The 24468-nt window shown below is 41.4% G+C and overlaps 3 protein-coding genes across 4 annotated transcripts in view; 2 read left to right on the forward strand and 1 right to left on the reverse strand.

Annotated features, from left to right (window-relative positions):
* LOC308300086 (putative flavin-containing monoamine oxidase A) overlaps positions 1-24468 on the reverse strand; it is a 599107-nt gene that overhangs the window by 166607 nt on the left and 408032 nt on the right. The gene's annotated exons all lie outside the window — the stretch shown is intronic.
* Positions 2821-9924, forward strand: tmem230a (transmembrane protein 230a). The gene is made up of 4 exons (XM_080743168.1): positions 2821-2961; positions 4410-4524; positions 7443-7565; positions 8447-9924. Exons 2-4 carry the CDS (start codon positions 4423-4425, stop codon positions 8585-8587), a joined length of 366 nt encoding a protein of 121 aa, XP_080599294.1. The 5' UTR covers positions 2821-2961; positions 4410-4422; the 3' UTR covers positions 8588-9924.
* igsf9a (immunoglobulin superfamily, member 9a) overlaps positions 11157-24468 on the forward strand; it is a 63967-nt gene continuing 50655 nt past the window's right edge. For both annotated transcript variants that reach the window (XM_080743280.1, XM_080743281.1), the window contains exons 1-3: positions 11157-11415; positions 19682-19778; positions 20325-20525. In XM_080743280.1, the coding sequence (XP_080599406.1) occupies positions 19715-19778; positions 20325-20525 (265 nt within the window). In that variant the 5' untranslated portion in view covers positions 11157-11415; positions 19682-19714. The remainder of the gene's footprint in view (positions 11416-19681; positions 19779-20324; positions 20526-24468) is intronic.

Below are 24468 nucleotides of genomic sequence, written 5' to 3' on the forward strand. Positions count from 1 at the left end.
TTACAGGACAGGCCCTTGGAATGGAAGGCTTCTGGCCAAGCTTGGCAAGAGGCCGGCAGGACCACTGTTTGACATCGAATGCACCCCAGGGTCTGTGAGTCAATTGCAACTTCCACATTGTGAGATCCTCGCCAAGGGTGGAGCCAAATCCTTGACTGTTATCCATGTGATGGATGAAGTCATAGAGCTTATCCAACCCCATATGATCACAGAAACTCACGTTATCATAAATGTAACCAGATTTTCTGGTTTTGGTAATGTCCAGGATGACAACAGTCCCAATCCTCTTCAGGCGTTGGTGTTACTGTTTTATATGCCACCAATTGATGATATAGCAACCCTGAAAGTACTGCTGCTGCCTGGGAATGTTGTGCTGAATGAAGTGCTGAACAAAAGGAGAAGCATCAACAGAGAAGAGATTTACATTGAAAAGCCTCCCTGTGAACTAATCCCACGGCAAGAATATACCCTCGCCACTTCCCCTCAAGGTGATTCCATCGTGATTGAACCAGATAAGGCAAAATTTGTCGTAGATACGTTGTTATATCACAATTACATCGCAACATTTGAAGTGATTTTAGAGGGAACGTTTAAGCATGTTAAGCTAAGTCTAAGAGCCACGAATATCTCTGAGTGTGCATGGAAAGGCCATGTATGCCTTTCAGTTGCTTCTTTAAGAAATCTTAAAGTTCAACAGACACTGCGTCTTCCCGTGGAGGACAGACTGCTTTCGGTGCGGAGCAGCTTCATCAGCAGCATTTCAGGGCCCGTTCTCGACAGTGTCCTGGACAAACTTTTAGAGATGAAGGTGTTAACCAACTCTGAGTTGGAAATGGCCAACGCGGTGCAGGTGAAAACCGATAAGGCACGCTTTGTCATCGATACAGTGAGGAAAAAAGGAACTGTTGCAAGTTCAACTATGATATTGATTCTCAGTGATATTGACTCATTCCTCTCTGAACATCTTGGGTTGGTGTAAAACTGGACTGATAGTTCACTTCCAAAAGGACTCTTCTTCTATCAATTATCAACCCCATGAAGCCTGGAATTCAAGAATTCCTTTCATGAATGCAACCAACAATGGCATTCAAGTGACACACAGAGAGACTTGGACACGCACACAAACACACACACACACACACACACACACACACACACACACACACACACACACACACACACACACACACACACACACACACACACACACACACACACACACACACACACACAATCGTCCAAAACCGTGTGTGTGTGTGTGTGTGTTTTGGACACTTTTAAAGAAACTCAACATGACAGTAACTTTATCAAGATACATTTCTACCCCTGGAGAAATGTCAAGTTTTAAGTTACATAGAAAAAGTAACTTCAGTTAAATTGAGAAAGTACATTCAACGTCATGAATTTTCTCATGTATGGCCACGGATAGGCTGGTACTTCAGGGGTGGCAGGAGCCTGGGCATGCAGGGGGCGGAGGAGCTGGGAAAGGGTTGGGTAGGGGTGAAAAAGTTTTTTTTTGGGACATAAACAATATGATATTAATTATTTTTAAATGCATGGTGTATTTTTATTTATGATTTATGATTTGTGTTGACATAAGAAAAATAAATTTGAATGGTCTTTTGATCTATTATCTGGTCATTTCAAAGGATTATAAAAGAACAGAGAGTCAAGACAAATCACATCTTTGCACCCCTCAAAAATGCCCATTAGTTATCAGTAACTCAAGTTTGCAATTTAAATAGCAAATCTGATTTGATTTGGCCTATTTTTTTGTAAGAGATGTTTTAATGCATGCATGCATTTTGTTGACTATAGAATATGTGTCTAGAGCTACATTTTGTAATCATTCTGTACTGCTGTTTTGTTTTTCTTCCATAAACACTGCACCGCCATCTGGTGGCCAAACCTTGTAATGGTCACCTATGAAGTGGTTTTCCAATTAATTGTTTGTAACTGGGATACAAATGGAAACTTTGTGTCATGGCTGGCCTAAAGAAGGCTGCTTCTGCTTGTCCGTTGTGTATGGGCTGTGGCCCAGTCGTGTTTAGAATTGCACCATACAGGCAATCTTTAATAATAAAAGCTTTTTATATTTTAGTTTTCTGGTAGGCCTACTACCTGCCAAAGAGCACAGAGCATTCCAGATCGTCTTGCACATCCTGACTGGTTTTCAGAAGTCATTCACCATTCACTTTCTTTATTTCTTTATTACAATATTTTCTATCCATTTAGGCCAAGGCCAGTGGTTCCCAAACTTTTAGTCAAGACCAAAAAGAGAAATTAGACATTTGCCCGGTATATAGTACAGTGAAAACAGCAGATCTACAAGCTCACAGTCACAACGCTGCACAAAGCCGCATTTAACAATAAATTTGTCATTGATTTATTAATGAAATTCCATAGAAAAATAATAAATATTGGCCTATATATTTTTTTTCATGAAAATCTTAGCTTTTTGGGGAATGTTTTAAGTGGATCTACTAGCTCACACACACACACACACACACACACACACACACACACACACACACACACACACACACACACACACACACACACACACACACACACACACACACACTGTATTTTCACACGTTAAACAAAATGTAGGAAACCAAACCAGGTTTAAGGGACCCTTAAAAATTAGTTTTTGGGAACCAGTGGTGTAGGCTACAAGTCTCACTCCCCTCATGAAGCCTTGAATACATGACTGTAGGCGGCAGTACCGCAGAAACCTCTGGTTGTCCTCCTCAATGAAACAGAAGAGAAGATAAGCTGATGAGGACGGGACGTATGCGCATGCGCCGGCAGGGGAAACCAGGAAGTTGGAACACACCAGCAAAACAACTCTATGGAAAAAACTAATCAGATTAACTGATTGATAATAAAAGAGCAAAGTAAAGCGGCGAGGTGCGACGGGATTGGATACAATTCATTTCATTAAAAGGACGTGAACAGGTTAGTTTCCTTTTTTTTATGTTACAATTACTTTCCAAACTGTAAACGTATGTATATAAGCCCTGGCTAAACCCAACTTGCCGAAAACAGCAGAGCTACAAGCTCACAACGCACTGGTGATTCGACGCGTTGCGAGCTTTTAGATCGACTCTTTTCTATCACATCAGCGTCAGCCAGAGCAGTGGTTCTCAAACGTTTCATGTCAAGGACCCCCAAATTGACACTTATTAGCCCGCGGACCCCCATTTGAAAATATTCACCACCACCACTGACGGTCGGACCCCCATAAGAGAAGATCTTTACAACCCTAGCAGTAATTCTCAACCATTTTCCATTTTCCCATTTAATGGCATTTCTATCTCTGTAACCCAAATTTATTTTGTAACGAATGTTAGTTTAACTCTGAGAGTGTACATGGGACCAACTATTTGGTTCCATTTGGTTCCTAACTATCATTTAGCTGGGGACCCCTGAAACCACCTTAAGGACACCTAGGGGCCCCTGGACCCCATTTTGAGAAATGAGCTAGAGAAAAAATCATTTTGTGGTGTCTTCTAGTACCAGTAAGACTCCCTAATCGGGAGATAAGCGACCGTTGGTCGCTTATCTCCACAAATATCACAACCTCCACCTCTCACGTCATACGGGTAGCCATAGTTACACCTGGAATGTTGAATCTCCATATATGGAGATAACCTACGCATCACACAAAGTCTGACCTCACCAGCCCATACTTGGGCATGGACGACTTATATCTCCATATACGGAGATGGCCATATATGGAGATACGATGACATCACAAAGTCCACAGCTGATGATGTGGCGTGATGTCATACAATACACAAACAAGCCCTATATAAAGGGGTGACCGACCGACCGACCGACCGACGGACGGCCGGTGGAGGTTTACATAGTAAACTGCTCCCTGACGGTCGCAACTACATTGTCATCATTGAGTTGATTTACCACAATTATTAAGTCACAAGTACAGTACACTTATTCAAAGTTAAGAAGCCCCAAAAGAGTCCAGGTGAAAACCTCTGGAAAGCAATTTAAAGAATCGACAAGAGGCTCTGTAGCTCGGGAGAGTGTACCTGTCCTGTACACATAATGTGCAATTAATGCTTCCATTTGTACACTCAGAGTTATGGGGGTCCTAGCTCTGGTCCATAACGTTAGAAGGAGTTCCTTCTAACGCTATGGACCAGAGGCTGAGCTATGGGGGTCCTTGAATTAAAACGTTTGAGAATCACCGGTATATTACTCCAGAGGTCTTTGCCATGAAGACCACCTTGTTGATCTAGTCTGTGTTTATCCTAGATGTGTTACTTAATGTGTCTGTGGCTGTGCACCATATCACCAAGTCATATGATATTCTTTGTACACACTACTTTGTACTTGGTGAATGAAAGTGATTCTGCTTCTTATTAAGCTCTCTCTGTTTACAGTTCCTGTTACATAATGATGCCTACAAGAGGTATTGTGTCAGGCGCGGCGCTGTCCAACAATAAGGTCAAGTATTCACGACTGGCTGCTGACGATGATGGTTACATAGATTTACAGGTGAGAGATTGCAATATAGACTTTTTAACTACTGTTGGTATTCTATTCCGTAGTAAGTTTGAAGAGATTGGTTAGTAGCCCAGTAGGGCTTTTCTAAGGCTGTAGTCTTGTGCTCTGAGTGACACAATTTTATTTTCAGGTTATTGATTACACACACACACACACACACACACACACACACACACACACACTCTACAAGCAACTTGAGCTTGTATAGAGACACTTGCCAAGAGGCAAGTCAGATTTATTGTTTTGGACCGGATGTGGGGTAGTGCATTTTTATCAATAATGTATTGTAGTATTTTTGTTTGGCTTTGATGTATGCTGCTTTTGAGCAACAAATCAAGGCACAGTACATCGAAGCGTCCCCCAAGACTATCCAGCATGCTATAATAGCACACTACCACGCCAGTTCAGATTCCATTATATACTAAAGGAATTCAGTCTTCTGGCAGCAATGTATTGGCTTATTGATATTGTTGTGTGGTATAACTCAAACTAAGGTCAATATGAATTAGCTGAAGGGAGCAGAATAAGGTCCTAGTACAGTATATAAATCACTAAGGTCAGGGGAGGACTCCACTAGCTACCTTGTTTAGTCTTCAGATAAAGCCTGATTTATACTTAGTCGTGTGTCAAGTCTCACACCGAAAATCCCCAAACTGGAAGCTCATACTGTTACTGTGAAATTGTCTTTACTGTATAGTTTGTTCCACAAAATACAAGATCATTTTTCCTGAGTCTAGATAAGGGGCGAATCACTCCCTCAACAAAGGAATGGCTTCACCGACGCTATCTATGGTTTGTTTCTTCCATATGGAATCTGCCAAGAGATACTCATGTCTAGTGAAGTCCCCCTCTCTCCTCTGTGATGCATCAGTGGTAGTGAAGTTGAGTTTGTTCAGATCATGACTTCTGTGTGTTCCCACATGTTCAAGTTCTTATCACACATTGTATCATTCAGAATAGACCAGTAAGACTCCCTAATCGGGAGATAAGCGACCGTAGGTCACTTCTCTCCACAAATAGAGCAAAAATGTGTTTTTCCAAAATCTTCCTGATGCATGTTGATGACATGAGTGTAGACATACTGTGTAGTGATTTTCGTGATTTTAGGGCAAAATCTGAATCGGCCTCATGGTGGCGCTAGAGGGCCATGTGAGAAATGAGGGGTGGGGTCTCCGCGCCTTCAAGGCGGACGAATAGGTACCGGCCCCGGCTCTCCCGGTCGCTCCTAGCCCGAGTTACGGCATTTTATGTGAGCTGCAGTGGCAGGGGGTCCTCCACTGGGGGCGCCACCACTTTTGCATCCGTTCTGGAGCACCAGGAGTGGGTGGTCCCCAGGAATGCCCCGTGAGCAGCCCCGTTGGGGTGGTCATTTGGTAATTTTTGCACATGTGCTCATTTTTTACACTTGGGGGTGCCCGAGGGAGCTGGGGGTCCCTGGAGCTCCGGGGGTCCTTGGAGGTTGTAGTTTGGCAGGTAAGGAGTGTGTGTGCAAAATCTGGCATGGATCGGGGCAACGGTTGCGGAGATATGAGCAGGGCAAAAGTGTGACGTGTGTGACGGAGTGACGGAGTGACTGACTGACTGACTGACGGACGGACACCTCGAGCAGCTTTCTGTAGTAAGTGCGACCTACGGTCGCACTTATGACACAGGCACAAGATTGGACTGAAGGCGATGACAAATGCCGGATGCTTATTAGTTTATCATATAATACACCATTGTCTTGTTTATTCACAAAAGACAACAAGGAAATTGTCAACTTTCTTCAATACTTTAACTTCAATAAAATTAACATTACTGTCAATGAGGAACAGTTTTTCACAAGGTGGCACTTCAACTTGTGCCGATTGGATAACTACTGCTGTGTAAGCCATACAGCTGATACTGTAGGCCTTCTCACTCACTTTGTCGTTTTATTACACCCCTCACCCAGGGAAAATAAAGGCTAGGTATGCTATGTCATAATAAGAATTGTAAGAATGAGTGTGTAGTTAAACAGTAGGGACATGGTCAAACCTTAATCGACCTTCAGCAAAGCAAGGCTCACTGATAGATGGCAGAATGCACGTGACCCTGATAAATATACAAAAGCCTGACTTATACTTCATTGCGTGCCAGTGTGTTGCACTGCATCTTGCACATCTAAACGAGCAGGTTTACAAGCTTATGTGAGCTTGTAGATCTGCCATTTTTGGTGCATGACAAGATCTGCAACCATGTATAAATCATGCATAAGCATCAAACACACTGCCATAGTAAGCCAAAGCTGTGTGAACTGCATACAATGAAGGCGACACCTTCATTTGTTTTCTCCTGGTTAAAAGATTTTCCTGTTGAAAACACATCTATTTTGTCTCGAGCAACACTTGTTGTAATGGTCGTGCAATGACATTTAAATAAGCTTTTAACTGTATGCCGTGACAGAACAACTTATGTTCCCTCTCTCCTTGAATGAATCCATGAAAGAGATTAATGACATCTGTTGGTGCAGTTCTCAAGCCCTCCAGCTATCCCCAGGGTCTGTACTAGTACTAGGCTCCATCCTTTTCCCCCCCTACAACAGATCTCTTTGCAGAAAGAAAATCAGATCTATGCTCACAGAAGGCATCGCATTGTGAGCTTGTATATGTGCTTTTTTGGCAGATGATCTAACCTATATTTCCCATTGTCTCCCCAACACATGGCAGATGGCACATGGTTACACACATTTGCACTCAAAGGACAGTTATTGAAATTATTCTTTCGACACATATGTGTAAAATATGTGTTCAATATAATGTATATAGGCCTAATTTGCAAGAATGCATATACATGGAGAAGAGAAAAACAACAACACACTGTATAATATTAAATGCTTTCAAACATACTGAATACCTTGTTTTGTCTGTTTCCTGTGATCCTCTGTACAGTTCAAAAGAAGTCCTCCCAAAGTTCCTTACAAGGCTATTGCCCTGGCCACTTTCCTTTTTGTGATTGGCTCCGTACTGATCCTCATTGGAGCCCTTCTTCTGGCCGGATCCATAAAAGTTGATGTAAGTTTGGGGTTAGAGTATGTTAACATCTTTTTAATGGTGTGTGTCTGCAGGAGTGTAGCCGTCTAAAAGAGGGCCTGTCTGTCTATGTGTATGTCTGTGTGTTTGTGTTTGTCCGGAGCTAATCTTGTAAACTACTTTATCAATCCTCAAAATGTGTGAGTAAGCACATGGTTATGCCACTGAGGGATGAGATTAATAATACAATACTGCCATCTGGTGGCCAGATTCATCAATTTAATTTGTTTATGATCTCCTTCAAGAATCAAGAAGGTTTTATTCAAAATATACAATAATGATTTATGCTGTCTGTTTTTAAGTCATCCATAAAAGGTTGAACTCCAGCTATCGCCTCATCCTTGTGTTCTGACCAGCACCTTTCCCTTTCCTTCAATGATAAAGTATTGGATGTAATGTAAAGAAGAGTCTTGTCTTATTAGACAGGTACAATAGCTCATCATTTAGCAGCAGTTTTGAAAATGTGCAGATACAATCACTAATCAATAGCAGCAGTGCTCAATAAAATGTGCAAGTTTAGTTTACTTGACTAATCAATGTCCTAATCTGCAATGTCCAGTATATGTCCTATATGTGAGATCTGTACTGTATGTCTATGTATGTTGTGGTAGGCCTCCATTAATGATTATAGTTATGTTGAGTGCTGCAACTATCAGGAGCAATCCCTTATACGAGCCTCACACTTAAATTGGCACTAAAATGATTATGCTCAAGCTCCTGTTTTGGTTATGCATGTTTTCTTAAGGTACCGTAGACGGATACATTGTTTTGTTCGTACGTTGGTTGGTTACCAGATAGTGATGTGATAGTGATAAGCACATTGACAAGCATTTCAAAAGCAAAGCCTCTTTTTTTTTTTTCAGCATCCAGACCGTACCATTCCTGTCCTCATCATAGGGGTACTTGTCTTCCTTCCTGGATTCTACCATCTGAGAATAGCCTACTACGCTTCCAAAGGTTACAGGGGTTACTCCTATGATGACATCCCCGATTTTGACGACTGACATCGAATAAAAGGACTCAAGGGACAAGTAGTTGTTAACATACAAGCTGGTAGCTGGTAATTGGAGGAGAGTGTTTCCTCCATAGTGTTGGTCTCCCCAGAGTCACTGTGTGCTTACACGTACACAGAGCAAGGCTCCTTCTCCGCTCAATCTGTTAGCTGCTTGCTTTCTATTTCACTATTTTCAGAACAGTATATTAAACCTATCACCTTATATAATTATATCATATTTGCTATATTCATCATAGAGTTGCATGTTTGTGTTTTAAGCGAGTTCCAGCTTGAGCTTCAGGTGGCTCATGTCAGCAGCCGTGCCAGGCAGGAGAGCTCACAGGTGTGGAGAAGAAATACTGACACCAGGTGTCCATCTCTGGCAGCTTGTCTGTAAACAACATACTGCATACATTTTAGGTGGTAAATATGCCATGCAGTTTCTACATTTTAGTCAATGTCACATTTACAGCTGCTAGTTCAAGGCTTTGTTATCAATGATCGCTCTTTTCCCTAGAGTTATATTGAAGTCTGTTTTATCACTGACCATCTTGAGTGACTTGACTGTCTCTCAATGCAGAAACCTGACACCCGGGGAACGTCACTTTTCATTTGAATAACGTTGAGCTAAACTCAACTTTTTGACAATCCTCTTGACTTCTCCACACCTGCCAATCCCATGATCCTTTGCATAAGAACGCTACTTGCTATCCAAAGAAAGTTAATGTGAAGCGGCTGAAAAACGCCTTGTATTCCGTGTACATGTAAACGCACCATTAGCCTGCTCCCCGCTGTTTACTTTAACTTTGCACTGGAATGAGTTAATCTTGGTTGTTTTCTTAATGCTGTGTATAATGTATACAGCAGTTGTCATGCAATGGAACTCTTTTCTTTGACTTGCAAAAAAGAAATCAATATCAACAGCTTTTTGACAGTGTTTGCTTTCACAAATTTCAAGTGTTAACTTTCGATTTATTGCCATGATATTTTTTACAGACAAAAGGGGGCTGACCTGCTGAATTTAGGATAATATATACTGAGAATGTATGGTTGCATTACTATTGCTCCAAGTTAATGTTTTAGAAGGTTTACTTAGAGTATGTAGGCTACAATAGTAGTACGCCAAGTGCTCTTTGCACGGTAGCATAGAAGATGCACTGTGCGTCTCTATAAAAATACATACTGTTTTCTAATTATTATCTTTGCGGTTTGCAATCTGTTACCAAAGATTTATTACTTGGACTACAAAGTATATTTCTGAATGAAATGTTTTTATTTGAGAGGGTTCTGTGTATTGCTGTTCAAGGATATTCCTTGATTTTGAATAAAAAATGTTTAAAAACCTCACATTGGTTTCAGGCTTTCATTCATTTAATGATTGGAATGAATATGAATCTGAACTAGAGACTATTTTGTGATGGGATTACACCAGCTGTGATACCAAACCTAAACCTTGTGGGCACCTCAATGAATGGATTCTGGACTTTTATTTGTAACAGGGTTGGGGTTAGTGATTATTTCTACATTGCAGTATTGCTAATTTTGCTTAGGTAAAAGAAACGTGAATACTTTTTCCACCACTGAATAGGCCTATGCCTAAAGATTCTCAATTTCTCACATGATCACCTTTTAACCTATGTTAGTTTTGCTGGAATATTTACTCATTTGATACAAGGAATATACAACACTAGTGACATCATGGTTAACTGTTGTGAATGCAGGCTATCTGTGCCATTATTGGCAAGAGATGATCAGATTGGCAAACAAAAGTCCAACATCATTTGAAAACTGTAGATTCCAGAGGTTAGTACCATCACTCCTGTGATGGCATGATCGGAGTTGTAGTCACATCTGTGAGGATTTCACTAATAGAGGACCCCCTCTTGTGGCTACACGAGTATTGCCCCAAATATTGTCAGACTGTGAATATTTCACTAGGCCTACTGGGATAATAAATAAATAAAATGGCTATTTGATTTAGATTTTTGGAGTAAAAGTATGAACGTATTGGCATCCAAATATAGTTAAAGTACCAAAAGTGAAAGTAGGCCTACTAAATGTTTGAAAATAGCAGATCTATAGATCGGCTATGGTATAGAAATGGGGATAAAGAGGCTTAATGTATGTTTTATAATATAATAATCATTTATAGTTGCAAACTAGTAGTAACCAAACAAGTGTTCAAATAAATGTAGTGGAGTAAAAGTACAATATTTGGATCCTAGATGTAGTGGAGTACAAGTGAAAGTATTGGAAATAGGCCTACTCAAGTAAAGTACAGAGATACCCCAAAATTGAAAATGTAGTCTACTGTGTGTGTGTGTGTGTGTGTGTGTGTGTGTGTGTGTGTGTGTGTGTGTGTGTGTGTGTGTGTGTGTGTGTGTGTGTGTGTGTGTGTGTGTGTGTGTGTGTGTGTGTGTGTGAGAGAGAGAGAGAGAGAGAGAGAGAGAGAGAGAGGAGGGAGCTAGGGAGGTGATTGGTCGCAGGGAGGTGAGACGGAGGAGGGAGGGTTGGTGAGAGTCAACAGCGCGGAGCATCAACTCCCTGTGGACTGAGAGCACTGTCTACGACTACTTTCCCATAGTGAAAACACCTGTTGGCTGAGTTGCTTTCTGCTGCTGGGGAAAGTTTTCGTTTTGACCCGTTTCGGAGTATCAACAAGTAACAACAACAGGGCCAACTTTTAGGTTTGCTTTACCAAGTCACAGTGACACGGTTGCCACACAGAATAACAAGCCTTTTAGAACTACATCGTGCGGTGGAAGTTGGACAAGAGGAAAACACGAGATGGCTTTTAAAAGGAGAGCCCTTTAGCCGATCCTTCCTAAAGTGACTCAGGTAGGCATACATGATGGATGAGTAACCGCTATAGCTATAGACACTTATTAGACAGTCACTTACAAAGGCATTTTGTAGCCTACGTGACCGTTAACAAACTTCCTTACATGTTAAATTGTATATAACTCTGTTGCAGCAATTACTTTAATACTTAATTGGAACGGTATTACGGCTATTTCAGCGCTCCTGTGGCTGTGGTCAATATTTACTCGTAAAAACTCGTTACTCGTTCTGTGTGTTAATGAGTTAAAGGTCTCCTCGTGTTTGTATAGCCATATTATACCTTTTATGTTCATTGTACCTACTCAGCATTTAGTACGGGCAGTATAACAAGCCAACTAGGTATTTCATTTATTATTAATGTTTAACTAGGCCTATATCTCATGGTCATTCAGAGTTATTGCTTTAATTTAGAGTTGTGTGGGGTTGTAGCTGGGCGGTGATATGGCCTGCTCTCGGGTGGTGATGATTTCCATTATAGGCGACCTTTCATTACTTTACAAGACAAACTGTTTAAGTAGTGTTACTGTTGACTGGTTAGATAAGTCATATTAGCCTTCTATACTGTATGCTTCGAAAACCTAACCAGAGATCTCATATTGTAGGCTATGTACCTATACATTTAAACAGTTATAACTAAGTTTCATTGGATACTATTCAAATTAAAGATGAGGTATCAGTTTAAGGTAGATTAACCTGCAGCTCATTGGGAATTTCTCTTCACTATGGTTCTCAAACTTTTTGAATTTCAAGGACCCCCTTTGCACTAGACTAGGCTGCAGACCCCCATACATGAGTGTGTAGGCCTACATATGGAACCAAAATTCAATTTGGCTCCATTTGTACACTGACACATTATAGATTTTGGTTCCCAATTAACACATGGTTCCCATTAACTTTCAATCATTTAGCTTGGCCTCAGGGACCGCTGGGGGTCCCCGGACACCACTTTGAGAACCACTGCACTAGCCTACCTGGCACCTGCCTTCAAATAGACCTGCCTTTTGTTTACACTATGGTTCAAACAACTGGCAGAGTTTGAAGAGATCAAAGTCACTCATGTGTACACTGCACTCTGTATCCAATCCTGTGGTCAAGAAAAAAGATTCCATATTAACTTTGTGAGAATGTTTTAGAAATACTGTGCACCTCTGTAAGCATGAAGTGAAAGCCAAAATGGCTTATATTTTAACTTCTATTTTTCTAATTCATGTTCATTACTACATTCTTACTAATGTCTGTCAAGGTGAGGTCAAAGAGTATTTACAAAGAACTGACACTATTTCAACTGCTTTTGTACTTGCAACAGCAGACTAATACAGATGCAAAAAGTACTTGTCAAATATTATTTAATGCAAGTATTAAGTGAAGTCCTATTTCAGCAAACCACAGCCTGACTTGAAGAATTATGTTATTCTTCCCAGTATACCTGCCTTAACATCAGCTGCACATTGATTGCAGATAAAATATGTCCTACATTCTTCGAACACATACATCAAATTGCCTCATAAAGTATAGGGCTGCCTTAAGTGGTTAATGGAATCATAGCTACCAACCACTTGAGTGCCAAGGTTTGTCATAATATGTTGTGCAGTGTATTTTCCTGTAGATGTGTAATCTTTTGGCACGTACAAACAGCTTTATACATGCATTTATCTCCTTTTGACACATGAGCATGCTGTCCTTTTCATAGCATATCAGGCAAAACACCACGAAAATACATTGAGCATAGCTTTCTGTGAGGGATTAGAGTTACCTTTTGTTGTTCATGGAATGTGAAAATCATTGGAAACTAGTTTAGAAAACACGCTCAAAATCATGGACATTGTGAAGCACAAGAAAGAATTGCTACACAAATAAACATTATTATAAAGGATATGATTGTATTGTAATCTTACAACGTGTTAAGTGATAACATTAAGCTCAGCCAAGCACTTTGATCAATTGGAGAAGTCAATGACCCATTTCCGGAAGCCAATAATGACCTCAGTAATCGCTGCTTTTCTAGCAGCCAAAGCATTACCTCAGATATTCAAATCAGATGTTAAGCAATAAGCAACAACGAACAAAACAGAGAAGATATTTTCATTTAACTTTCATGGCTTTTGATAAAATAGAAAAAGTATTGGAACTGGCAGAATGTCCATAAACGGTTTTAAAATGACCTAGTTTTACTGCTAAACAGGCTATTGCTGGCTATTTTAAATCAGTTTCTGTGCATGTTGCTGAAAATGTAACCCAGAGCGACAACAAACACACAGGTTGTTGTCAGTGAACCCATGTCTGTCTTTCTGTTGTACGAATCTGTGTGAAATGCACGCAACCCTTTGTTGGGTGAACTGCTGGCTTGTTTGATATGGGTCTTGCTGTTTAAACATTAACAGAGTTCAAGCCTTTTTCATACTCAATTGTGGGCCGGTGTCTCTCGTGTCATGCCCCCCGAAAATAAGTGGTACGCGACACAATGCTCATTCGAGTATAACTCGGGCTTTAGGAGAGTTTAGTGTTGCGAATGTGCTTGCCGTGTTCATAGGCAAATCGTCTGTGTTAGTGCCAGGAGGTATCCCAGTGGTACAGTGCCTATAGGGACAGGCGTTGCCATGGTTAGAAAGTTCCACCTGTAACAAGTACACTAGGTGGCAGGCCTTTGACTCAGGTCCAGATTTAATGATAAAAAAATGTCAGTCTCTCCAGTAACTCGCAGTTTAAACAAGGTATATACTCTTTTTCTCTCCTTGCCATTTCCCCCCCAAAATTCTCTCTCTATCCCTCTGTCCCTCTCTCCACTGCACACACACGGCCACAACACACATAACACTATGCATTTGTGTATGCTTCTGCACAACACACATAACACACATGCATTTCATCACTGTCGGGCAGAAACCTTGTATCTCCAAGTTTAAAACGTGTATGTTTTTTTCCGTAAATCAAAGCCCTACTTCATCGTACAAAAGTGTTGCACAAAACTAGTGAAAATAGCAGATCTACAAGCACACAATGCCTCACGGTGCAAGGCGTTGTGTGCTTGTAGATCGGCTATTTTCACTAACTGTTTTTGGACATACAAGGTTTTCACCCAACAACAATAACGATTTGTGTATGCTTGTTCTTGTTATTTGAGGACCATACACACAACTTGTCCACAATACGTTTGCACACACACACACACACACACACACACACACACACACACACACACACACACACACACACACACACACACACACACACACAGACAGACACGTATTTGTATGCTTCTGCACCATGTTTCTACACAAACTCTCTTCTCTTCTGTCATACTGTAGTGCCATATCATTGGTCCAACACAGCCAATTATTCCAAAACTCGAACCAAAAAGGGGAAAAAAAGGAAAGCCCATTAGTCTGACGTAGTCTCACATTGCCAGACAATCGGACATCTCCGCCTACTGATACTACCTCTGGGGACTTCTAAATGCAAGGTTTTTGCTATAGAACAGCGGCACGCTGCTAACAAACCTACGCCCACTGCTTTGTAAACCAATCCTATTGCTGCCCCAATATGATTAAGTTCTGCAATGCAGTATTTTATAATTTTTATGATTCTTTCCATCCATTTTTTTCTATTCTAGACTTGTCTTGTGAGTCTAAAATTCTGCCTCTCTACTGCTGCCATGCTACATGGGTCTCTCAGAACATGGCCTACTTCTTTCTAAAGACTGATTTTATTGGCCTATCACAGATAGCCTATATGGATATCACTTGTTATCTGATATGTGTTGAAATCGGTAAAATGTAAACTCTCTATCTGTCTGTCTGTCTGTCTGTCTGTCTGTCTGTCTGTCTGTCTGTCTGTCTGTCTGTCTGTCTATAAATAATATCAGCTACTGCAGAAACAGCTAGTGGTGTGTGTGCGTGCGTGCGTGCGTGCGTGCGCGCGTGCGTGCGCATGTTTGTGTGTGCTTGCACGTGGGCCTGCATGCATATCATGCATACATAAGTAATACATACAGTCAGTCACTCTTTCATCCTTAGCTACACTGGACATGTTAAAGACGCAGGCTCGCTTTCATCCTTACCCACATTGTGAAGATAAGAGGAGATGGCAGACTTGAATTCCTCAAACATTTACCTTGGCTTCATTTTGGCTGACTCATACTCAGCGACTGATGCCAAATTCAAATGAAATATGTTTACAGCAGCAGAGATTTACAGTAGCTCTATATAGCGGCACTTCCTGCAATGACACTGGAGTGCACAACAAAAGGTTGGACATCTGTTGGTATTAGAAAAGGTCCAGCAACCAAACACCTCACCTCACTGCAGTGGGATTTTGAGTTGACTTTCACTTTGATTCCTGCAAATCTGCTGTTTACTGAGGCATGGGAGTGTGTAGAAACAGACTCTGCAGCCTCTGACAACCTATGTAATTGTGTTTCACTGGTTCAGACTTTGCCCCAGTAGCCATGAAATGAAAGGAGCCCATAAAGCTTTATGATTAGGGTGAACAGATATGGCCTGTTTTGCCATTTGCGCCCCAGGCAGGGCTGCATGTGCACCCTAATAGTATAGAGAAGTGTAGACATCGTAGAACATGACCAGCACCACAAATGTGATTAGGGCTGCAACTATCGATTATTCACTTAGCAATCATTCTCTCGATTAGGCTACTTTTTTCAATTGATCAAATATTCGAGAAGCATGTTTTTCTTTCTTTTTTATTTTAACCCATTTAGGCCTAGAATTATTGAATGCTTAAACCAGTGAAAAATAGCAGATATATACAAGCTCACAGCGCGGCACCGAGTGCCGCGCTGTGAGCTTGTATATCTTCTATTTTTGAAAAAGTCGTGAAAATGTGTGCAAATCTTTGAATAGATGTATTTTCAAAGCGAACATTTGTAACTCAAATTTTGCTTCTGGGTGGTCCCTGGAACTAGATATTTTGAGATGGGGTTCCTGGGCCAAATAAATATCATTTTGGGGGTCCTTCACATGAAAAGGTTTGAGAACCACTGACATAGTAGTCTCTCAAGAACAGACTAACTGAGCTCCATTTAAGTGAAAAGGACCTTTTCTTTGACGATGGCTGGCCAGATTGCTGACATAGAAACATAGGTTTTTCAAAGAACCCTTGAAGGATTCAAAAGACACTCATAGAATCGGGTCAAAATTCTAATTTTCACGATTTTTCAAAAATAGCAGATCTACAAGCTCGCAGCGCGGCATAGTTAAAGCATAAAATAATGATACACAATAATGTGTACCCGTTTTAATCAACTAAATTGATTAGTATGATTAACCACTTAAACCCTGTTTTGTATTTTGCTATGCAGAATTCTGTGAATAAAATAGCTGATCTACATGCTCACAACACAGCTGGTAGACCTGCTACTGCAGGGGTGTCCAAAGTTTAGCCAGGGGCCACAAGAGCCAATTATTATACGGCCTGCGGCTTCATTCTTAAATTCTATTATAAACGGCCCTCCAGCATTGTCAAATAAGAATATTTTCCCAGAGTTTTACTTGTCATAATTCCTTGTTCCCTGTTGTGTCATTCTGAAGGGCTATTCAAAGGGCAAAGGAAGGCTGTTTTGTTATATTTTTTTACCTACTTGCACGTATGGTTACATTTGGTTATGTGAAAAAAAAATAGTTATTTGTGTTTTGTTCAGAGCAAACACCTAACAAAAGACCATTGAATATAAATACAAATCGTTTAAAGGTGATACACCATGAAATTTCACTTTTCCTATTTTAAAACCTTTTTTGGGGGTCCCACAAGCACCTTCTATCCTCACAAAGTCCCATTTCTGACCGTTGTGTTTTTCTCTGGTTTTGAGAAGGCGAAGGTTAAAAGTATCCCACGGGTTCTCAAAACAGGCTATCCAGATTTGGGGGGGGGGGGGGTGGCGCAGTTCAGGCGCAGTTCAGGCCAAAGGTGGTACTGCAGCTGAAATGCTCTGAGAGCCATTCAAAAATGAGAGAGGCTCTCTATTCAGGAGTGGTAATTTAGCCTCAAACCTTTTGAAAAACGTTTTTGGGACATAAACGATATGACATAAATACTTTTTAAATGCATGGTGTATCACCTTTAACTACGATGCATAATGTATGTGACTTTGTTATGGTTCCGAAAGTACATTATGTCAGGTGATGTTGTCGGCCCTTGGCCCCCTTTGAAAAATGGTTAAATAAGTATATATATATTTGTCGTTTAATCGTTGCAACCCTGAATGTAACTACCCATTCTTATGATTATAACACACTTTAATAAGAGAAGTAGGCAAGTCACAACCTTTATAGTGCAATTAGCCTAATAATCTTCCTCCTCAGTGATATTCTGTCAGTGTTATTTTAGCTCCCAAGATCCTCAGAGTAACAAGTGGTTAGGTTACATAACACTGAGGATTTCTACCGTGTATAATTACATAAAAAGGTAATTACGGCGAAACTTTAATCTTTCAATATTTATTTTGAGCGGTTTCATCTGAGCTAGTCATCATCCTACCACGCATTAATTATGCGGTGCTCTAACAATGATTTCATGCGGTGCCATGGATGGATTGTATTTGAAGTACCTGCAAAACCAATTTCCCCTCTGCTTTCTTTTCATATAGCAGCTCTCCCAAGGCACACGTCTTACAGTATATGGCTGTGTAGACATGGGTTGGAACGTGCTGGTGGGATTTGGTCAGCGATTATGAAAAATAGCCTTTGGTCTTTCAGTGGGTGTAATTAACTTAGTTAAAAAAGAGAAAGAAAAATACAGCATTAGGGTGTGTAGTAAAGTGGTCAAGGGTTCACTCAGTGTGTGGTTGGTGAGCTGATGGGATTATTAGACCACTCCCTGTTAAAAGCATTTACGGCATATACCTTTCATTTTCTGGATAACATCAATGCATGTACATAGACCGATTGGTTACCACTGTTCAGCCTGATGGCCAGTGGTGGAAAAAGTACTCATATTTTTTACTTGCGTCAATACCGCAATGCAGAAAAACAAGTCCAGAATTAAAGATTTACTGAAGTATTGGTATAAAAATGTATCAAAAGTAAAACGTACTCATTTTGATTTTGTAGAATGTCCCATTTCGCAAGTTTTCAAATATTTAGAAAATAGCAGATATAGTAGCTCACAATGTATCGAGCTTGTAGATCGTCTATTTTCAAATAACCAAAATGTATATTGGGCTGAAGTGGGTAATGTATGTTTTGTAATAATAATCAAAATCTACAAAGTAACTAGTAACTAAAGTTTACTTTAGTTACCAGTTGAGATGTAGTGGAGTAGAAGTAAAAGTACTGAAACTTGGGAATGCTCCAGTAAAGTAAAAATGCCTCATAATTGTCCTTAAGTACAGTACTTAGTTACTTTACAGCACTGGGTGTGGCCGTAGCTGAGTTGGTACAGAGGCCACCTGGGAAACAGAAGGTCTGCGTCCCGAAGGCCCCGGCCTACAGTACGCGTCCCTGAGCAAGACACTTAAACCCTTAACTGCTCCCCAGGGAGCTTCCCCGTAGCACCCACCCACTGCTCCAGATACTTAGGGTGCGTTCGGAAATGCGCACATGGAGCGCACTCACATATTAATTTATATTGGCCAGTGCACTGACTTATTTGTAAGATGTTTAATTTCTGAGCTTTGTCATTGTGTGAGCGGTCTAGTGATGTGGTGTTGTAAACCTCACCTGTCCTGTAACATTGATTCCGTACAGGAGTTAGTGGCATTTTAGTTGCCGGCTGACACATAACAGAAACATGGTTTTGAAATGCTGCATCTCTCGGCAACACTCTATGTGTATACACTTTAATGTTGTGTATATGCCAGCAGCACATCAGTTTATCTGTCCTTGAGCATTGAGTCTCCTGGCTGTTCCAGCCAGAAACTTCATTGATGTTTACCTTAAATAAAACAGTAAGATGTCTGTCGACACAAGACTCTGAAGATTTATGTGACATTTATGACACTTCTCAGAAACAGCTATAGGGGCTGGGGAGGTTCTGGCTAGGGGGAGGCTGTGGTTTGCCCATTTGTGTAATGACATGGGATGAATTTCAATGATTGGACAGCCGTATTGAAAATCTTAACACTTCTCGCTGCCTGTCTGTAAACTTTTGACAGAGCTCGGCCCACAGATCCCCTAGCTTAGAGATGTGTCAGAGTTAGCTCTGTGCACCTGCCGACTGGGATATCTGCATGTTACAATCGTGTCTCTTATGTCTTCCCGCCTGCAGACTGGGGTATCTTGCATGTGACAGTTGCCTCTTTTTTCCTCCACAGGTCTACTGTCTGCAGATCATTTGACTGACAGCTATGGGACCGGCAATAAGGACAAGCTTCCGAATGTTTACCCTGGTTGCTGTTTTCTGCCTATTCTGTAAGTCTTATCACCAAAGACCTTCCCAACATTTCCATTCCTTTGCTGAATTTAGATTCCTGTGACATCGGCAAATTGTATTTCGGTATGTTTTCATGACTGAAGAACTGACCAAAGTTACCAAACTGAAACTATTATTGATTTCAATTAACCCATTTAGACCTGAAAAATACCTAAAAAAGTCTTCTACAGTTTTCTGAAAAAACTGTCAGTGGTTCTCAGACATTTTCATGTCAAGGACCCCCTAGAATTATATGTATCTGACCGCGGACACCCATCTGAAAATATTTTGTCCCAGGGACCAAGAGAAATAAAGATTTCAAATGTCTGCTTTAAAAATATGTACATTCAAAGATTTGCACACATTTTCACGATTTAAAAAAAATAGCAGATCTACAAGCTCGCAGCGGGGCACTCGGTGCCGCGCTGTGAGCTTGTATATCTGTTTTTTTAATAGTTAAAGCATAAAATAATGGTTAAAGTGGTGACTCAGACATGTTCTGTTTCCATTTTAATAGTTCTAATTCATATTACCAATCCCAACAGCAACCACAGGTACCAGCCAAGCATTGAGGTCAGAAGTGCGTGGCAAGCTGGGCGCTGTGGTGGAGCTGGAATGCGGCTCCCCGCCAGACATGGTCGTGTCTGCCACGCAACATGTGGTGGAATGGGTGCGCCAGGGAGTGGACACCGCCGTCCTAATCAAGTTTGGGGCATATGCCCCTCGTGTGCATCCCAAGTACGATGGTGAGTCTCTTTGAAAACAAGACAACCTCATGGATAAGTTCTCGGTTGCCATGATTGATTATAAGTACACAAGTATCAGACAAAACCCCTAACCCATGTCCCGGTTAAACTCAAGCCCTACAGCCAAAATACTGTGATCTTCTATGAAAGCAAAGAATTCCTCAACTGGTTGGCTGTACTAGAACTGCAGAAACGCATGTTTTGGAATGAATACCAAAACATCCTAATTTCACATATTGTGATAATTAGTGTGGTTGCCCCTGCAGTGGCAATCATACTAGTACTTGTTGTTTAGAGTGCTGGTTGGGGTAGGCTTTTCACAAATTGCAGATTGGGCCTTTTCAGTGATATTTTTGCTTTACTCCCTGCAACCCACAGGTGTGTGTAATGTTCTGATTGCCTATCATTCAGCCAGGGTGTTTATTTTGCAGTCTTTCAGCAGTCTGTTGACAAACAGACCAGCTCATTATGATTTGTACTCACTTTGCACAACTCAACTGAAAAACACAACCGAAAAACGAGTACAGCATAACGAGGGTTCATGTTTAATTATGAGCCAGCTTGCACTAGCTTAGAATGCTACTGAGAGTTTATAATTCTGCCCCATAAATTCTGAGAAGAGGAAGCTGTCATCAGTTTTTTTTCTTCTCTTTTTCTATTCATGAAGATACATTTGAAAATATCCTTAAAGTGTGTGTGTGTGTGTGTGTGTGTGTGTGTGTGTGTGTGTGTGTGTGTGTGTGTGTGTGTGTGTGTGCGTGTGCGCGTCGTGCGCGTGCAAGCGAGCGTTGGGGGCCATGGGGGGCTTTATTTAATTTTGAACGCATCCAGAGTACATCTGTTATGTGGAAGCATTTTGCAAATTGTGTGAGTGTGAGCCAACAGTCTGGTCTCGCGAGACTAGTTAATTAGTAGCTCTTTAACCAGCTCTTGTTACATTTGTTAGCTCCCAGTGTTTGCGTGTGCCAAAGTTTTCCAGGCTTCAGTCCTGACTGGCTGTCACACGCTGCGGTGGCATAAGTTCCTATTGAATGAACAAATGACATAGCACATAGTGTTTAGTTTCCATGGAAACTTCCCCACCACACCTTGATGCTCTTTTACAACTGGCATCCTGGTCGCTCAGTAGGGGGCTGTTTTGGAGAACAGTCAAGTCTCTCAGATTGCATTATGTGCCATTGTCCCCCTTTCTGCCCCGAAGCTCTGAGAAGAACAAAGCCAGTCTGTGGGGAAAAGCGATCCTCTATGAAGCAAGGATACCTTTGTGTGTGTGTGACTGCTGTTGTTCTTTAAAGTCACAAACAAAGGAACTGATGTAGACAAAGGGAAAGCATGTCTGGGGTGGCTCAGAGATCCCTTTTAGTTAGTTAGTTTAGTCGGAATCTCCCCCTTTTCTTTCCAGTGGAGATACTGCGAGAGAAATTCAACCTATCGACCCCTCTCCGAAAGCTATTGGCATCTCAGCGGGAGCACTGTGCAGTGTGCAGGCTTTTAACAATATTACAGTTTCCTGCTATGATACCATAATACGAGAGCAATGCAAAGCACAGAAGAAAGGACGTCTTGCTGTTCCACTTGCAGCAATAAGACAGCTGGCTATTTTATTGTTTTTTACATTTATATAGATATTATACACACGCACGCACGCACGCACGCACACACACACACACACACACACACACACACACACACACACACACACACACACACACACAATTATATAGGTCTATGAGGGCCTCTTTCTTAAATATAATTTTAATAATAATCCATTATCTTTGTATGGGAAATAGTCTTTCCCATACCAAAAATAAAGCTTATTTAAAATATTACAATACCGCTATCTTCCAGATTTATCTGTGTCATCTATGGGACATAATAGCTGTAGTTTGTTAGTGCCGCTGTATTTGTCACTGAGGTCTTGTAGGGTGTCTGCAAAGTCTATTAAACACCGCAGAGGCCATTCCCATTTCAGCGCTAGAGAAAGAACGGCACACCCTTATGCCTAACTCATGCTCCATCGTACAACGGCGCTGCACGCCGGAAATAGGTGATGTACAAGCACTCAACGCGTTGCGTCCACGACGCACCGTGAGCTTGTGGGTCGGCTATTTTCGGCATGCGACACCTTCGTACGAGCAAGTATAAATGAGGCTTCACCTGCCAGACAAGGTAGAACGATACGGACATTTACATAGCAATAAAGTCAGGCCGAAACCTTGGCTGGAAAATTATTGTAAGTGGGGGCATGGGATACTTTAATTTCATCCCAGGCTCATAAAAGAGGCTAGCCCTTTGTCATGGACTTTAAAGAGGATCCTTCAAGGTGCACTAATGTCATGTTTTATTACGATGACTTTTAACTCCGGAATGAGAAGGGATACGCGCTAGTCGCACCAGTAATACATTTAATCTGTGTACCTTTGGATCCATGACATCAATAAAAATCAATTTATTTTTTGGCAAACGTCCATTTGGAATTTACTGAGAACTTGCTGAGAAAACAGCCTCAACTCTCAGAACATGTCCTTTGTAGAAGAGGGGCGACACGATACTAGCGCGCCTCTCGGGTAACAAACAGTTCGTTTAGAAAGGTCCTGGGCTTCAAGGCCACAAAAGGTTTTTTAAAAAAAGCTTCCTTGTCCAATACGAAGCTTGGTACGAGCTTTCTCACAGGTACTGTACTAAGAAGTACTGTGTGAGGAGGAAGGGACAGGTGCAACATGGGAGGGTACTGGGGGGGGGGGGGGGGGGGGGTTAGAACTGGATAGACTGTGGTATGGATTTCACTTCCTCAGGGCTGCTCTCAGGTGTCGTCGTCGAGGCAGCCCCACGGATCGGTGTCTGGCTTCAGGTAGAGAACCAATAATCCACCTGTTACTCACCTGTGACCCTGCCACAGTGATTCTAATGGGAGCTGCCCAAGTGCTTAGGGGTACAACAGTCAATCGACCTGAAGGAGTCGATTGAATGGATAGTTTTGATCGATGGTTGAGCAATCGTCTAAAATGGTTGATTCTCAAAAATACAGAAAATGGCCAATCCGCAAGTTCACAATGCATCACAATGTTGTGAGCTTGTAGTTCGGTTTTCGTTATTAATTATATAAAATAAAATAAACACACTTCTCGATTATTCAATTAATCTAAAATGGTATCGATAGATTAATCGCTGAGAAAATAATCAATAGTTACAGCCCTACGAGTGTTTGCAACTTCAACTTGAACTCTGCCTTGAGGCAGATCATCATTCCAATGCTTCTTACCTCTTCCAAGATGCTACTACTGTACATACCCCTGCGTTTAACAGGAATAGAACCCGATATGTGAGTATAGTGTATACTGTAGTATGTATAGCGTGACCATATTTTCAGCCACTCAAACCGGGACGCAAAACACTGTTGCCTAAAACTGGGACCCTAAAAGCAATGCGCACGTTACCGCGCACGCGCGTGCCCATTCTCTAACGTTCGTGCACGCGCAGTCGCGCACACACGCACCGCAGGGTTGCAAACAGGCAGTGAGTGATTGACAAACAGCCTCAGCGTTGAATTCAGACACGCAATGAATTTGTTCCTTTTTTCTGATTGGTTATGTGAGCATGTTTTCATGAAAAGAACATGATAAATGTCTATGCAACCACTGAAAACAGCTACTATTATTTTAATTCTGGCGAAAACCGGGACAATTTTGCAGTGAATGTTGAAAACCGGGACATATTAGTGTTTTAGAGATATTTGTCGGGACACTGGGACAAGCAGCTTGAAAACGGGACGGTCCCGGGTAAAACGGGACTGTCCCGGGTAAAACGGGACGTCTGGTCACCCTAAGTATGTACTATGTTGCTTGAAGGTGGACAAGGTAAGAGAGAGACATGAGACTTTCTGTAGATTGGTCTGCCCTCAGCGGAAAGTAACAACAATATGTTTTAATTCATGTTTTGATAT

Source organism: Nannobrachium achirus, assembly GCF_963921795.1.
Source record: "Nannobrachium achirus genome assembly, chromosome: 15".
NCBI classification, from domain to species: Eukaryota; Metazoa; Chordata; class Actinopteri; order Myctophiformes; family Myctophidae; genus Nannobrachium; species Nannobrachium achirus.